The sequence below is a fragment of the Oncorhynchus kisutch genome, linkage group LG15, assembly GCF_002021735.2.
Source record: "Oncorhynchus kisutch isolate 150728-3 linkage group LG15, Okis_V2, whole genome shotgun sequence".
Classification (NCBI taxonomy): Eukaryota; Metazoa; Chordata; class Actinopteri; order Salmoniformes; family Salmonidae; genus Oncorhynchus; species Oncorhynchus kisutch.
In genome coordinates, this window is record NC_034188.2 from 78,315,091 (window position 1) to 78,332,308 (window position 17,218).

The 17,218-nt window shown below is 45.2% G+C and overlaps 1 protein-coding gene across 6 annotated transcripts in view; it reads right to left on the minus strand.

Moving 5' to 3' along the window:
- Nucleotides 1-17,218, minus strand: part of robo2 (roundabout, axon guidance receptor, homolog 2 (Drosophila)) — a 375,041-nt gene that overhangs the window by 132,284 nt on the left and 225,539 nt on the right. For all 6 annotated transcript variants that reach the window (XM_031791154.1, XM_031791152.1, XM_031791149.1 and 3 more), the window contains exons 4-6: nucleotides 16,509-16,629; nucleotides 16,076-16,214; nucleotides 679-815 (exon numbers count right to left, since the gene is read on the minus strand). In XM_031791154.1, the coding sequence (XP_031647014.1) occupies nucleotides 679-815; nucleotides 16,076-16,214; nucleotides 16,509-16,629 (397 nt within the window). The remainder of the gene's footprint in view (nucleotides 1-678; nucleotides 816-16,075; nucleotides 16,215-16,508; nucleotides 16,630-17,218) is intronic.

Sequence of the window (17,218 nt, forward strand, 5' to 3'; positions counted from 1 at the left end):
AAACACGAGAGAGAAACAGAGAGACAGAGAGAAACAGAGAGAGAACGAGAGAGAGAAACAGAGAGAACAGCAGAGAGATACAGAGAGAGACAGAGAGAGACAGAGAAAGACAGAGAGAGCGAGAGAGACAGAGACAGAGAGAGACAGAGAGAGAAACAGAGAGGGCAGACACAGAGAGACAGAGAGAAACAGAGAGAGAGACAGAGAGACAGAGAGAAACAGAGGAGAGAGAGACAGAGAGAAAGGGGGTTGATTATGATGAAAAATGTTGTATTTAAAATGTGCCCACCTACAGTGCAGTACTGCGGTGTAGACCAGTTAACTGTGGAATGGCTTCAGTGACTGGGGGGGATAATGGATAGAAGACCACCATGGGAAGGTGTGTGTGTGTGTTCTTTCTTGGCTGTGGCAGTCAGCACTATTTGAAGGAAAGACTCTTTGTGGAAACACTCCTGTCCACAGTAGATCAACCATACTACTAGTCATACTACTACTAATCAAGGACTTGTTTCTGTTTCTATGGTAGGCGAGTGAAATTGCGCTCTTACTAATCCCCATTTCTGATAAACTAAAACAGTTGTAAGATGCCAAGCTGTTGTGACTGGCGTTCTGAACTTGCTCAGGGTTCTACAGTAAAAGACAGAAAGAGGTGAGCGCCAGTGGGCAGCCCTCACTCACCTCTGACGGTGAGGCTGGCAGAGGCCTCCACCTTGCCCACGCGGTTCTCTGCCAGGCAGGTGAAGGTGCCCTCGTCACTGGCGGACGCCTTCTTCACTCTCAGCAGGTAGTCCTCCTTGTCATACTTGATCTCATACCTGGAAAACACACACAACACTGTTAGATGAAATGTTTCCTTTTGAGAATACCTGTAAAACACACACAACACTGTCAGATGAAATGTTTCCTGTTGAGAATACCTGTAAAACACACACAACACTGTCAGATGAAATGTTTCCTGTTGAGAATACCGGTAAAACACACAACACGGTGAGATGAAATGTGTCCTGTTGAGAATACCTGTAAAACACACAACACGGTGAGATGAAATGTGTCCTGTTGAGAATACCTGTAAACACACACAACACTGTCAGATGAAATGTATCCTGTTGAGAATACCTGTAAAACACACACAACACTGTTATATGAAATGTGTCCTGTTGAGAATAACAGTAAAACACACACACAACACTGTTATATGAAATGTGTCCTGTTGAGAATGTTTTTGTTGTCCAAAGCTAATACACAGTAGATTGAACCCATCAGTTCAAGCCTTGTGGAGCTTATTATGACAAACTGACTAAATGTGTTGTTTTCCTTCACCACTGTCTCTGAGAGAACTTACATATAGCATCCCCCTCCTGGAGAGGAAACTCTATTTCCAAACAGCTTGTTCATTGTGACCATAGAATATTAGAGGATCAATTATTTAACAATGAAATGGCTGCTTTCAACTGGACACCCCAACACCCCTTCAGTATTTATGATGGTGAGTGTGTGTGTGTGTGTGTGTGTGTGTGTGTATGTGTGTGTGTGTGTGTGATGTTGTGTATGTGTATTGTATATGTGTGTGTGTGTGTGTGTGTGTGTGTGTGTGTGTGTGTGTGTGTGTGTGTGTATGTGTGTGTGTGTGTGTGTGTGTGTGTGGTGTGTATGTGGTATATGTGTGTGTGTGTATGTGTATGTGTGTGTGTGTGTGTGTGTGTGTGTATGTGTGTATATGTGTGTGTGTGTATGTGTATGTGTGTGTGTGTGTGTGTGTGTGTATGTGTTTGTGTGTGTGTGTGTGTGTGTGTATGTGTGTGTGTGTGTGTGTGGTATGTGTGTGTGTGTGTGTGTATGTGTATGTGTGTGTGTGTGTGTGTGTGTATGTGTGTGTGTGTGTGTGTGTATGTGTGTATGTGTATGTGTGTGTGTGTGTGTGTGTGTGTGTGTGTGTGTGTGTATGTGTGTGTGTGTGTGTGTGTATGTGTGTATATGTGTGTGTGTGTGTGTGTGTGTGTGTGTGTGTGGTGTGTGTGTGTGTGCGTGTGTGTGCGTACTCTATGTGTTGCTGGGGCCATCCCTTAAAAAAAGAAAACACTGCCTACATTTATTTTGTGATGGAGAGTTCAAGCTGTCCTCTGATTCCAAACCTTGCTGAGGTCTGAGATGTCTGACAGGCTGAGATGAGAGGTGGTGTGTGTGTGTGTATGTGTGTGTGTGTGCGCGGTGTGTGTGTGTGTGTGTGTGTGTGTGTGTGTGTGTGTGTGTGGTGTGTGTGTGTGTGTGTGTGTGTGTGTGTGTGTGTGTGTGTGTGTGTGCGTGCGCGCGCATGTGTGTGTGTGTGTGTGTGTGTGTGTGTGTGTGTGTGTGTGTGTGTGTGTGTGTGTGTGTGCGTGCGTGCGTGCGTGTGTGTGTGTGTGAGGGCGAGAGGGGTTGGAGTTGTGGGGGTTGTAAGGTAGTTGACAAGAGAAGGATGCTGGTTTGATTTGTTGCCCTGGTCTGTAATTGGAAAGGGGGTTAGCATAACAATGTGAATGTTGTGTTGAGTTGGTGGGAACTAGGTGGGGTGGGTTTGGGGATGTGTGAAGGCTGTCTGACAGACAAACAACAGTCCGTAACCAGTCTGTCAGAGAGAGCTCTGAGGAGACAAAGCACCAAATCAAATCAAATGTATTTATAAAGCCCTTCTTACATCAGCTGATATCTCAAAGTGCTGTACAGAAACCCAGCCTAAAACCCCAAACAGCAAGTAATGCAGGTGTAGAAGCACGGTGGCTAGGAAAAAGCCATACTTGCTTCCTACCAACATTTTCCCACCAAAATCTAAAATCTGGTCTATGTGTAAACTCAAGATCTCAATACTGTATCTACCTGAGAACAGTGATGTAGTGTATAGAGAGATACCACAGCCCCACAGCCCTACAGCCCCACAGCCCTACAGCCCCTAAGCCCTACAGCCCCACAGCCCCACAGCCCCACAGCCCCATAGCCCTACAGCCCCACAGCCCCACAGCCCCACAGCCCTACAGCCCCACAGCCCTACAGCCCCACAGCCCCACAGCCCTACAGCCCCACAGCCCTACAGCCCCACAGCCCCTAAGCCCTACAGCCCCACAGCCCCACAGCCCCCACAGCCCCACAGCCCCACAGCCCTACAGCCCCACATCCCCACAGCCCCACAGCCCTACAGCCCCACAGCTCAGGTCTAAGGTGTACTGATGGCCCTGTGCCACCAGCAGCTGCTAAACTAATTCTCTCTCTCTCTCCCCTCCCCCTCCCTCCCTCCCTCCCCTCCCCTCCTCCCTCCCTCCCTCCCTCCCTCCCTCCCTCCCTCCCTCCCTCCCTCCCTCCCTCCCTCCCTCCCTCCCTCCCTCCCTCCCTCCCTCCCTCCCTCCCTCCCTCCTCTCCCTCTCTCTCTCTCTCTCTCTCTCTCTCTCTCTCTCTCTCTTCTCTTTCTCTCTCTCTCTCTCTCTCTCTCTCTCTCTCTCTCTCTCTCTCTCTCTCTCTCTCTCTCTCTCTCATATTATTACATTTCCTCCTCCTCCTCCCTGACTGGCAGCTTTACTGAAGTTGCATTCCTCCTCCTCCTCCCTGACTGGCAGCTTTACTGAAGTGCATCCCTCCTCCTCCTCCTCCTCCTCCCTGACTGGCAGCTTTACTGAAGTGCATTCCTCCTCCTCCTCCCTGACTGGCAGCTCTACTGAAGTGCATTCCTCCTCCTCCTCCTCCCTGACTGGCAGCTTTACTGAAGTGCATTCCTCCTCCTCCTCCCTGACTGGCAGCTCTACTGAAGTGCATTCCTCCTCCTCCTCCCTGACTGGCAGCTTTACTGAAGTGCATTCCTCCTCCTCCTCCCTGACTGGCAGCTTTACTGAAGTGCATTCCTCCTCCTCCTCCCTGACTGGCAGCTTTACTGAAGTGCATTCCTCCTCCTCCTCCCTGACTGGCAGCTTTACTGAAGTGCATTCCTCCTCCTCCTCCCTGACTGGCAGCTTTACTGAAGTGCATTCCTCCTCCTCCTCCCTGACTGGCAGCTCTACTGAAGTGCATTCCTCCTCCTCCTCCTCCCTGACTGGCAGCTTTACTGAAGTGCATTCCTCCTCCTCCTCCCTGACTGGCAGCTCTACATACTGTATCACATTGGCCCTTAAAAAACCATAACAATTATTTGACTGAGTCATGACTAAATGCTTTGTTTTGGGGAGAGACAGGGGAGTCAGGAGAGCAGGTTGTGTGGAGGTGGGGAGGAGAATAAAGCTGTTATTGTTTGAATGGTGAGAGAGGCCTCCAAAGGAATGACACAGCGCCATTTGAGATGACCCTGTCTGATGGAAAACAAACAACTTAATGGAGACAAGGGAGAGTCTTTCTCCTACACTGCCTCAGGCTGAGATGGAACAACAAGACTGTAGAGATGACATGAACTCTTGACTGAGGGACAGTGGCAGGCGGTAGAGACAGAAGACAAGAGGGTGTTTAGGGGGGATGCAGGAAGGGCACAGATGCCCATTGTGATCGTTGGTATGAATAAAAACAGCTGTATTGTTTTGACAAGTTCCCACACAAGACTATCCATGCATGGACACACTCAGCAATCAGAAACACATTGACCAACATCATACAACGTGTGTTTTGTTTCGGGATTTTCCAACTATCAGTTTATCTAAATGCACCCCAGGCTAGTGGATAATGTATTCAGAGGGAAACATGACTCAATCAATCTGTCATCCTAGAACAAATCAGCTAAGATTACGAGAACACTGAAAATGCTGGTGGATAAAACACACACACACACACACACACACACACACACACACACACACACACACACACACACACACACACACACACACACACACACACACACACACACTGAGAGAGGAGGAAAGAGTAGCTCTTTCTTGTAGCTGGCTCGGGCTACAGCTGTGTTCTCTATTAGAATAGGTATGTAATTATATTGAATATGGAAAGGTTGTGGAGAGGAGAGCAGTCAAGTTCATCCTGCTGCCTGGTCTCTCCCTCGCTCTGAACTACAGAACACACAGAAATAAACACACACTCACAGTGAAATACATACTGTACTGTACAGTATACACTATCATACAGTACCATGCACATCCCACACAAAGTTACTAGCTTTCATATGCAGAGAGATGTCGAGTGATTGGAATGTAAACACATGCCAAGACAGGGCAGCAATCAACCACATAGTTGAAGTGTCTGATACACAGGCTGGGCCCAAATAGCTGAAGTGTGTGATACACAGGCTGGGCCCACATAGTTGAAGTGTCTGATACACAGGGCTGGATCCACATAGTTGAAGTGTCTGATACACAGGGCTGGGCCCACATAGCTGAAGTGTCTGATACACAGGCTGGGCCCACATAGTTGAAGTGTTTGATACACAGGGCTGGGCCCACATAGTTCAGGTGTTTGATACACAGGGCTGGGCCCACATAGTTGAAGTGTCTGATACACAGGGCTGGGCCCACATAGTTGAAGTGGTTGATACACAGGCTGGGCCCACATAGTTGAAGTGTTTGATACACAGTGCTGGGCCCACAGAGTTTAAGTGTTTGATACACAGGCTGGGCCCACAGAGTTGAAGTGTTTGATACACAGGGCTGGGCCCACATAGTTCAGGTGTTTGATACACAGGGCTGGGCCCACACAGTTTAGGTGTTTGATACACAGGGCTGGTCCCACATAGTTCAGGTGTTTGATACACAGGGCTGGGCCCACATAGTTCAGGTGTTTGATACACAGGGCTGGGCCCACATAGTTCAGGTGTTTGATACACAGAGCTGGGCCCACATAGTTCAGGTGTTTGATACACAGGGCTGGGCCCACACAGTTCAGGTGTTTGATACACAGGGCTGGGCCCACACAGTTTAGGTGTTTGATACACAGGGCTGGGCCCACATAGTTCAGGTGTTTGATACACAGGCTGGGCCCACAGAGTTGAAGTGTTTGATACAGAGGCTGGGCCCACATAGTTGAAGTGTTTGATACACAGGCTGGGCCCACAGAGTTGAAGTGTTTGATACACAGGCTGGGCCCACAGAGTTGAAGTGTTTGATACACAGGGCTGGGCCCACATAGTTCAGGTGTTTGATACACAGGGCAGGGCCAACATAGATAAGACTATCATGAGTGCTGGACTGTGGGACCTGAGTTCCAAACTGTGCCTGTGCTGCTGCTGGAGATATGAGTTTCTACAGTGCTACAGCAGTTCTATACCACACAGGGACTCGAAGATTTCTCAAACACTCATCTGTGTCACCTGAAGAGTCCTTGCTGTCTCACTGTGAGAACTTCTTATCACCTGTGTGTGTGTGTGTGTGGTCAAGTATATGTGTGGTCAAGTGTATTTGTGGTGTCGTACTGAATGACTCAGTCCTTATCTGTCCTTGTGTGTGTGTGTGTGAGGTGCTGTACAGTAACAAGAATGAGTCAGTCTCCCAGGTTTCAGGTATGGGACTGAGGCCAGCTCTCTCTCTCTCTCTCTCTCTCTCTCTCTCTCTCTCTCTCTCTCTCTCTCTCTCTCTCTCTCTCTCTCCTCTCCTCTCCTCTCCTCTCCTCTCCTCTCCTCTCCTCTCCTCTCCTGACTCTGACTGTGTGGCTGTAGCTCAGAGACAAGGTCCTCTCTCTCCTCTCCTCTGCTCTGATAGATCTTCTTCTTCTCACTTCTCATCTTCCCTCTGTAGGGCTCTAGGGCAGAACTGTACTCCCTTGCTCCCTCTCCCCACTCCTTCACCTCTTCTCCCCTCACAATGGTTGACTTGTCCCGTAGCTGTAGTCTGCTGTCAACCAACCACGTAGAGTGTAGTGCTATTACACCTAGACACTGATCTAAGCCTAGTGATGTATTTATCCCCTAATGGTTATGTTAGCGTTAGCTGATCCCAGTATATTGTTCTTGTCCTTTTCTTAAACGTCAATTTAAAATGTGTTTATTTTATTTATTTATTTTTATTTCACCTTTATTTAACCAGGTAGGCTAGTTGAGAACAAGTTCTCATTTGCAACTGCGACCTGGCCAAGATAAAGCATAGCAGTGTGAGCATACAACAAAGAGTTACACATGGAGTAAACAATTAACAAGTCAATAACACAGTAGAAAACAAAGGGGGGGTCTATATACAATGTGTGCAAAAGGCATGAGGAGGTAGGCAAATAATTACAATTTTGCAGATTAACACTGGAGTGATAAAAGATCAGATGGTCATGTACAGGTAGAGATATTGGTGTGCAGAAGAGCAGAAAAGTAAATAAATAAAAACAGTATGGGGATGAGGTAGGTGAAAAGGGTGGGCTATTTACCAATAGACTATGTACAGCTGCAGCGATCGGTTAGCTGCTCAGATAGCTGATGTTTGAAGTTGGTGAGGGAGATAAAAGTCTCCAACTTCAGCGATTTTTGCAATTCGTTCCAGTCACAGGCAGCAGAGTACTGGAACGAAAGGCGGCCAAATGAGGTGTTGGCTTTAGGGATGATCAGTGAGATACACCTGCTGGAGCGCGTGCTACGGATGGGTGTTGCCATCGTGACCAGTGAGCTGAGATAAGGCGGAGCTTTACCTAGCATAGACTTGTAGATGACCTGGAGCCAGTGGGTCTGGCGACGAATATGTAGCGAGGGCCAGCCGACTAGAGCATACAAGTCGCAGTGGTGGGTGGTATAAGGTGCTTTAGTGACAAAACGGATGGCACTGTGATAGACTGCATCCAGTTTGCTGAGTAGAGTGTTGGAAGCCATTTTGTAGATGACATCGCCGAAGTCGAGGATCGGTAGGATAGTCAGTTTTACTAGGGTAAGCTTGGCGGCTTGAGTGAAGGAGGCTTTGTTGCGGAATAGAAAGCCGACTCTTGATTTGATTTTCGATTGGAGATGTTTGATATGAGTCTGGAAGGAGAGTTTGCAGTCTAGCCAGACACCTAGGTACTTATAGACGTCCACATATTCTAGGTCGGAACCATCCAGGGTGGTGATGCTAGTCGGGCATGCAGGTGCAGGCAGCGACCGTTTGAAAAGCAAACTTCTGCCTGAAGAAGCTGGCCTTAGCTTTCCTGACTGACTGCGTGTATTGGTTCCGGACTTCCCTGAACAGTTGCATATCACGGGGACTATTCGATGCTATTGCAGTCCGCCACAGGATGTTTTTGTGCTGGTCGAGGGCAGCCAGGTCTGGGGTGAACCAAGGGCTGTATCTGTTCTTAGTTCTGCATTTTTTGAACGGAGCATGATACTGCAACAGCTTTTCTCCAAGGGGACAATGAGGGAATGAGAGGACAATGAGGGCTGTGCACCCAGAGGGCTGCCATTACCCAAAGCACCATGATAACCACAGCAAGGCATTTTAGAGTTTGTCAGAGTGGTTTTGAACAGACGCTGAAACGTCTACAGGGAAATGTTGAAGATACACCAGGAAAAACTCTACAGCAAATAACCACTCACTGACAGATGTCTGGCAGAGTGTGTGTGTGTGTGTGTGTGTGTGTGTGTGTGTGTGTGTGTGTGTGTGTGTGTGTGTGTGTGTGTGTGTGTGTGTGTGTGTGTGTGTGTGTGTGTGTGTGTGTGTGTGTGTGTGTGTGTGCGTGAGAGATACAAAGGGCACATGTCTTTTTTTACCCCTTTTTCTCTCCAATTTCGTGATGTCCAATTGGTAGTTACAGTTTTGTCACATTGCTGCAACTCCCATACGGACTCGGGAGAGGCGAAGGTCGAGAGCCATGCGTCCTCCGAAACACGACCCTGCCAAGCCGCACTGCTTATTTGACACACTGCTTTCTTTAACCTGGAAGCCAGCCGCACCAATGTGTTGGAGGAATCACCATCCAGCTGGCGACTGGAGTCAGCTTGCAGGTGCCAAGCCCTCCTCAAAGAGTCGCTAGAGCAGAATGCACAAGGAAATCCCGGCAGGCCAAACCCTCCCCTAACCCTGCGATGCAGTGCCTTAGACCGCTGCGCCACTTGCGAGGCCCCCGTGTTCACATGCTCAAACTCTTTTTCCTCACATGAGATGAAGGAGACAGGCGCCATTTGAAGATTTTTCCCGTCAGAGATGAGGCTAAATGATCTATACACTTGGTACATTACAGATGACCTGCATCCACTCCCTAATTAAAGACACTGTATATTGCTCTGCTATTTTCTGCTACAGTATGTCTTTCATTTAACTGGCGGACTTTATTTTGTAGGCACTCACAGTATAATAGATTCAGTCTATTGCTAGCACAGGATGACACACGTATACACACACACACACGCACGCACGCACGCACGCACGCACACACACACACACACACACACACACACACACACACACACACACACACACACACACACACACACACACACACTCATGAATACCAGATGTATCTATATATTGCTAGCACAGGATGACACACGTATACACACACACACACACACACACATACACACACACACACTCATGAATACCAGATGTATCTATATATGTATATATATAAATATATATATATAGAAACAGAAGCCGTAGCCTGCCATGTTTTTTTCTGCTGAGTTGCGGATCTGAAGAATGACAGAAAACTGAGGGTCAACATTGCTGCTCCTCTCTAACGACACTGTCTTTAACAACACTGTCTAACAACACTCTCTAACAACACTGTCTAACAATACTGTCTTTAACAACACTCTCTAACAACATGCTCTAACAACATTGTCTAACAACACTCTCTAACAACACACACGAACAACACTGTCTAACAACACTGTTCTAACAGCACTCTCTAAAAACACCGTCTAACAACACTTTCTCTAACAACACTGTCTCTAACAACACCGTCTAACAACACTGTCTCTAACAACACCGTCTAACAACACTGTCTTAAACAACACTGTCTTAAACAACACTGTCTAACAACATGGTCTAACAAACCTGTTTCTAACAACACTGTCTCTAACAACATATTCTAACAACACTGTCTCTAACAACACTGTCTCTAACAACACCTTCTAACAACACCTTCTAACAACACTGTCTTTAACAACACTGTCTCTAACAACACTGTCTCTAACAACACTGTCTCTATCAACACTGTCTCTATCAACACTGTCTCTAACAACACTGTCTAACAACCCTGTCTCTAACAACACTGTCTCTAACAACACTGTCTCTATCAACAATGTCTCTAACAACACTGTCTAACAACACTCTCTAACAGCTCTCTCTAACAGCACTCTAGTAACATCGTCTAACAACATTGTCTCTAACAACACTGTTGAACAGCACTCTCTAACAACACCCTCTCTAACAACACTGCCTCTAACAACACTGTCTAACAGCACTCTCTAACAACACTGTCTAACAGCACTCTTTAACAACACTGTCTCTAACAACACATTCGCTAACAACACTGTCTCTAACAACACTCTCTAACAACACTCTCTAACAACACTGTCTAACAGCACTGTCTATCAACACTGTCTAACAACCCTGTTTCTAACAACACAGTCTCTAACAACACTGTCTAACAACATCATCTAACAACACTGTCTATCAAAACTGTCTAACAACCTTGTCTTTAACAACACTGTTCCTAACAACACTGTCTCTAACATCACTGTCTAACAACACTGTCTCTAACAACACTCTCTAACAACACTCTCTAACAACACTGTCTAACAGCACTGTCTATCAACACTGTCTAACAACCCTGTTTCTAACAACACAGTCTCTAACAACACTGTCTAACAACATCATCTAACAACACTGTCTATCAAAACTGTCTAACAACCTTGTCTTTAACAACACTGTGTCTAACAACACTGTCTATCAACACCATCTTTAATTTAACAACACTGTCTAATAACACTGTCTATCAACACTGTCTACCAACACTGTCTAACAACCCTGTTTCTGACAACACGGTCTCTAACAACACTGCCTAACAACATCATCTAACAACACTGTTGATCAAAACTGTCCAACAACCCTGTCTTTAACAACACTGTTCCTAACAACACTGTCTCTAACATCACTGTCTAACAACACTGTCTCTAACAACACTGTCTAACATCTAACAACACTGTCTAACAACACTGTCTAACCACACTGTCTCTAACAACACTGTCTAACAACACTGTCTCTAACAACACTGTCTCTAACAGCACTCTCTAACAACATCGTCTAACAACACTGTCTAACAGCACTCTCTAACAACACTGTCTAACAGCACTCTCTAACAACACTGTCTAACAACACTGTCTAACAACACTGTCTAACAGCACTCTCTAACAACACTGTCTAATAACACTGTCTAACGACACCGTCTTTAATTTAACAACACTGTCTAACAACACCGTCTTTAATTTAACTACACTGTCTAACAACACTATCTAACAACACTGTCTATCAACACTGTCTAACAACCCTGTCTTTAACAACACTGTCTAACAATCCTGTCTTTAACAACACTGTCTAACAACCTTGTCATTAACAACACTGTCTAACAACTCTGTCTTTAACAACACTGTCTAACACCACTTTCTAACAACCCTGTCTTTAACAACACTGTCTAACAATCCTGTCTTTAACAACACAGTCTAACAATCCTGTCTTTAACAACACAGTCTAACAACCCTGTCTTTAACAACACTGTCTAACACCACTTTCTAACAACCCTGTCTTTAACAACACTGTCTAAAAGCACTGTTTTTATAGGATTAAAACACATATTTACAGGATTAAAACACATATTTACAGGATTAAAACATGGTATACACTGTCCAACAAAATGCTTACTTGCAGGTTCCTTTTCAACAATGTAAAAACAATAAGACATAATACAAGGTAAGAATAGGAACTTAAAGTAAATAGCTCAGTAGAATGACGTTACCCACCACACCTCTGTAACACGCACACACACACACACGCACACGTATACACGCATGCACGCACACACACACACACACACACACACACACACACATGTATACACGCATGCACACACACACACGCACACACACACACACGCATACGTATACACGCATGCATGCACACACACACACACACGTATACACGCATGCGCACACACACACGCTCACACACACACGCTCACACACACATGCACACGCACACGCACACACACACACACACACATGCATAGACAAAGCTATATTAGAAAGGACAGGATGGATATTGAAAGGCAGTGTGGGGTATTGGGGGGCTGTAGCTCTGGGGTCGGGGGACTGACAGGCTGAATACAGATGGGCTGCTGGGGTGGTGGGATTCAGATAAGAGGAGGGCACAGGGGTCAGAGGGAGGGAGAGAGAGAGAGGGAGAAAGGGATTTGGGCCACACAGAGAGAGCTGGGAGATAAAACACACCCTGTCCAAGTTTGTTCTCTGGGATTTGGGGCTCGCTATAGTTGATTCTTCTGAATCTCTCCCGCCTGGAAAAAATGAGCTTTCTGTTCCTCCCATCCTGGCTCGCAGATGTGGCAGACTGATTTCCATGAGCTCCGTCCTCTCCATATTACTGAATGATGTATAGAAACCTCCCTCTTCCAGCCATATGGAAGTTATACACAAGTTCCACAGATCTACAGATCTAGTTCATACCGTATTTGTCTTATACCAGTGTTAAAGCTACCCTACTCTAATACAACAACATACACTACAACCTTGTAAATGTGCTACTAAGCCTCTGTTGACCACCCTATCCCTGCTTTACCCCATGCCAGGACCTGTGTCTGTGTGCCAGTGTCTGTGTTTGCCTGAGAGGCAGCTAGAGCCACTGAGCACATTAAAGAGCTGTTTACTCAGCTGAGGCTCCAGCAATCATCCTTTGAAACACACACACACACACACACACACACACACACACACACACACACACACACACACACACACACACACACACACACACACACACACACACTGCTCTAGTCTATGCCAACAGGGGGGGGGGGGCAGCAAGACATGTATAAAAGGGAGAGAAGGGGGGATCTAATTGCCTTTCTTTCTGCAGCTTATCATATTAATAAGGACAGTGTAACCTTTTCTGATGAACAGTAAACAGTAGCCTTTCCTCACATCAAAGTGGTTGATCTTTTGGGATCTTTCATTTTCATTTCCTCCGTGGTGAGGACCACCACTGACACCCACACATGCAAAAGCACATGCACACACACACACACACACACACACACACACACACACACACACACACACACACACACACACACACACACACACACACACACACTAAGCCGACATGCACATCAGCCTTACCCACAAGCACAGACACATACACACAGCATGGTTGCATCTTTCAGGGCTGGCTCTGGTTCTGGTGTAGTGACTCCCTCTGTGTGGAATAATAGTGTTTAACATGATTTTTTAATGACCAGACTTTGAATATCCCTTTGAGCATGGTGAAGTTATTAATTACACTATAGATTACACTACAGTCACGACAAAGATACTGACATCCTTCCTAACTCAGTTGCCTGAGAGGAAGGAAACAGCAAAGGGATTTCACCATGAGGCCAATGGTGATTATAAAATTCCGCCCCCTTTTTTCAATTATCGCCTAAAATGACACACCCAAATCTAACTGCCTGTAGCTCAGGACCTGAAGCAAGGACATGCATATTCGTGGTACTATTTGAAAGGAAACTCTTTGAAGTTTGTGGGAATGTGAAAATAATGTAGGAGAATATAATACAATAGATCTGGTAAAAGATAATACAAAGAAAAAAATATTTTTGTACCATCGTCTTTGAAATGCAGGAGAAAGACCATAATGTGCTGTGTATGCTGTTTTTTATGCTGTTCATGAAAAATTGTGGAATTAAGCTAAGCACAGGCAAAATCGTAGAGGAAAACCTGGTTGAGTCTGCTTTCCACCAGACACTGGGAGATTCACATTTCATCAAAACAGGAACCTAAAACACAAGGCCAACTCTACACTGGAGCTCTTACCAAGAAGACAGTAAATGTTTCTGAGTGACCAAGTTACTTTTTTGACTTAAATCTTCTTGAATATCTATGACTAAATATTGATTAAATGTTCAACAATCAATTTGACAGAGCTTGAAGGAGTTTGATAAGCTAAATATGCAAATGTTATACAATCCAGGTGTGGAAAGTTCTAGAAGACATCCCCAGAAAGACTCACAGCTGTAATCACTGCCAAATGTGCTTCTAAAAGTAATGAGTCAGGGGTGTGAATACTTATGTAAATAACATATTACTGTATTTCATTTTTTATATATTTGCAAAAATGTCTAAAAACATGTTTTCACTTTGTCATTATGGGGTATTCTGTGTAAATAGCTGAGGCAAAAAACATGAATTGAATACATTTTGAATGGAGGCTGTAGCAACAAAATGTGGAACAAGTATTAATAAAATAATATATTCTGAAGGCACAGAATGTATGTTGGTGGGAAATGTGTGCATCATTATCTGCAGGCAAATTGGAATACACTGAGTTTCTGTCTGTCAGACAGGCAGTGTGTTTGATGTTGTAATTGGAGATAAGCTGCAGAGTGGGGAAAGATACCGACTTCAATAAAACGACTGCTCTCCCAAAGACGACAAAGACAGCAGAGAACGTCCAACTTAAAATAATACACTCTTCACGCATTCATCCAGTCTTCACACATTCAGCCAGTCTGCTTCAAAGGAGAACCGATAGACTGGAAACAAATACAACATGGGAATGTAATTATAAACACCGTGATCGTGAACATCTAATCATTCAGCTACTGTTGCTTCCCATGTTCAGTACTTTCTCCTCCAAATATAACTGGACTTCAAAGGCAAGACACAGGAAACGAAGAAGCAACAGAGAAAATTGTGTTCCAGGATGTATCTTATGTTACTAAACTCATGAGTCTGTTAATGAATGTGTCATAATGAATAAAAACTAATTTCCTGAACCAAAGTTACATCAAAGACATGAGCGAGTAAGTTAGTTGTGTCTATTTGGTCTGGCTCAGCTCATGAACCCTACCCTATGAACCCTGACCTTATCAGACACAAACAGAGCAGCTAGCAGCTAGCCTTGACAAACGTCCATTAGTCTGTGTTTAATGTGGTGACCTTAGCAGTGAGTGACCCTAAAGTTGGACAGGCCAGTCTCTTTGAACCCTGGTAGTGACACAGCCCTGCTGTTGACTCTATGTGCAGTGACTGAGACACAGTGGGGCAGAGGGAGCAGAGGGCCAATAGAACACCATCACTGCTGGCACTAGTTGAAGAAAAGACATTTGACAAGAAGCAGAGTAGTACAGTATTCTGTATACTATGACAAATACACATCACACAGGGCCGGTGTGACTCGCTCTGTTTTTCTCTCTTTCTCAGAATGGGCGAACAGGTTTATTGTTGTGTCGTGCGATTGTGGGATTATGTGCCAAGGGCTCACCTGTACAACTGCACCTGAACACACACACACTCCCAGGGTCATGTCCTCAGTTGGCACACATAGATACCCTGCCTATCTGTCTGTCCGTCTGTCTGCAGACTCCGGCCTCTGGTATGGACAATGAGACCGCTTTGTCTCCCTTGGCTGACCACTGATTGACAGACAGAGCTATGGGGGCACAGTGTGTTTGTCTAGCTGCTAGCAAGGTTACCCTGTGTGGTTAATGAGTGTTGTGAACAGCCTAATGGTCCTGTTTAATTCCTGCTGGCTGGCAGGCTGAGACGGGCAGGTGAGAGAGAGGGCTGGCAGCAGTCCTGTTTCTCCTGTAGAGTTATCATTAGACAGCGAGAGAGAGAGCGAGATAAAGAGAGATAGAAAGAGAGATGGAGAGATTCTGACATTGATCACTCATCCTGAGTTAGTCTATGTAAACTAGAGCGTGGTAGAGAAGGCCAGGCTGGCACTTCAACAATACAGGATCAACCACTCAGTACTACTGATGGAGAAGTCAAAGGGGGGCCAAGGGACGACAGAGGTATTAAAGAATATACACTACCAAAAAAGTTTGGGATCACTTAGAAATGTCCTTGTTTTTGAAGGAAAAGCAAATGTTTTGTACATTAAAATCATATCAAATTGATCAGAAAAACATTGGTTGATTTATTGGGTCTTACCTCCCACGGGGTACATCAACATCATCCTTCCTCCAGCGTACGTTGGGCTGGGGGTCTCCCTGCACCTGGCACCTGAACTCTACCCCCTCCTCCTCCAGGACCACCTGGTTGATGGGCCGACGCAGGAAGGTGGGACGCTCTGGAGAGACAGAGAGAGACAGAGAGAGAGAGAGAGAGAGAGAGGGAGAGAGAGCCAGAGAGAGAGACAGACAGAGAGAGCGAGAGAGAGAGAGAGAGAGAGAGAGAGAGAGAGAGAGAGAGAGACAGAGAGAGAGAGAGAGAGACAGCAATAGTCATAGAGTGGTTCAGTTCAGTATAATATAACATTGACTGTTTCAGTGGCTTACTTACATGAAGGACTTTGTTAATTGGTGGGTCATGAGAAAACGTATGTAAAACGCGTTTGAGAACACTGTCATACATTGATGCTTACCAAACACAGTCAGCTGAGCCGTCTCACTGTCTCTCTCTCCCACCATGTTTGTGCCAACACAGATGAACATGCCAGCATCACTCTTCCTGGTGTTGGAGATCATCAGCTTCCCTCCTCGGATCTGAGGACACAAGGAAACAAGTTGATCTACATACCTCACACGGGCCTATGACCAGGGGGTGGTTAGTAGTTAGCGTCTAGTTAGTAGTACATGGTTAATTAGTAGTACATGGTTAGTTAGTAGTTACATGCTTAGTTAGTATTATGTGGTTAGTTAGTAGTACATGGTTAGTTAGTTTGTAGTTACATGGTTAGTTAGTATTATGTGGTTAGTTAGTAGTACATGGTTAGTTAGTTAGTTAGGCTAGTTAGTATTAAGTGGTTAGTTAGTTAGTAGTACATGGGTAGTCAGTAGTACATGGGTAGTTAGTTAGTAGTACATGGTTAGTTATTGTTAAGTTGTTAGTTAGTATTATGTGGTTAGTTAGTATGATGTGGTTTGTTAGTAGTACATGGTTAGTTAGTTAGTAGTACATGGCTAGTTAGTATTATGTGGTTAGTTAGTAGTACATGGGTAGTTAGTTAGTAGTACATGGTTAGTTATTTTTAAGTTGTTAGTTAGTATTATGTGGTTAAGTAATGGTATGTGGTTTGTTAGTAGTACGTGGACAGTTAGTATTATGTGGCTAGTTAGTAGTACATGAGTAGTT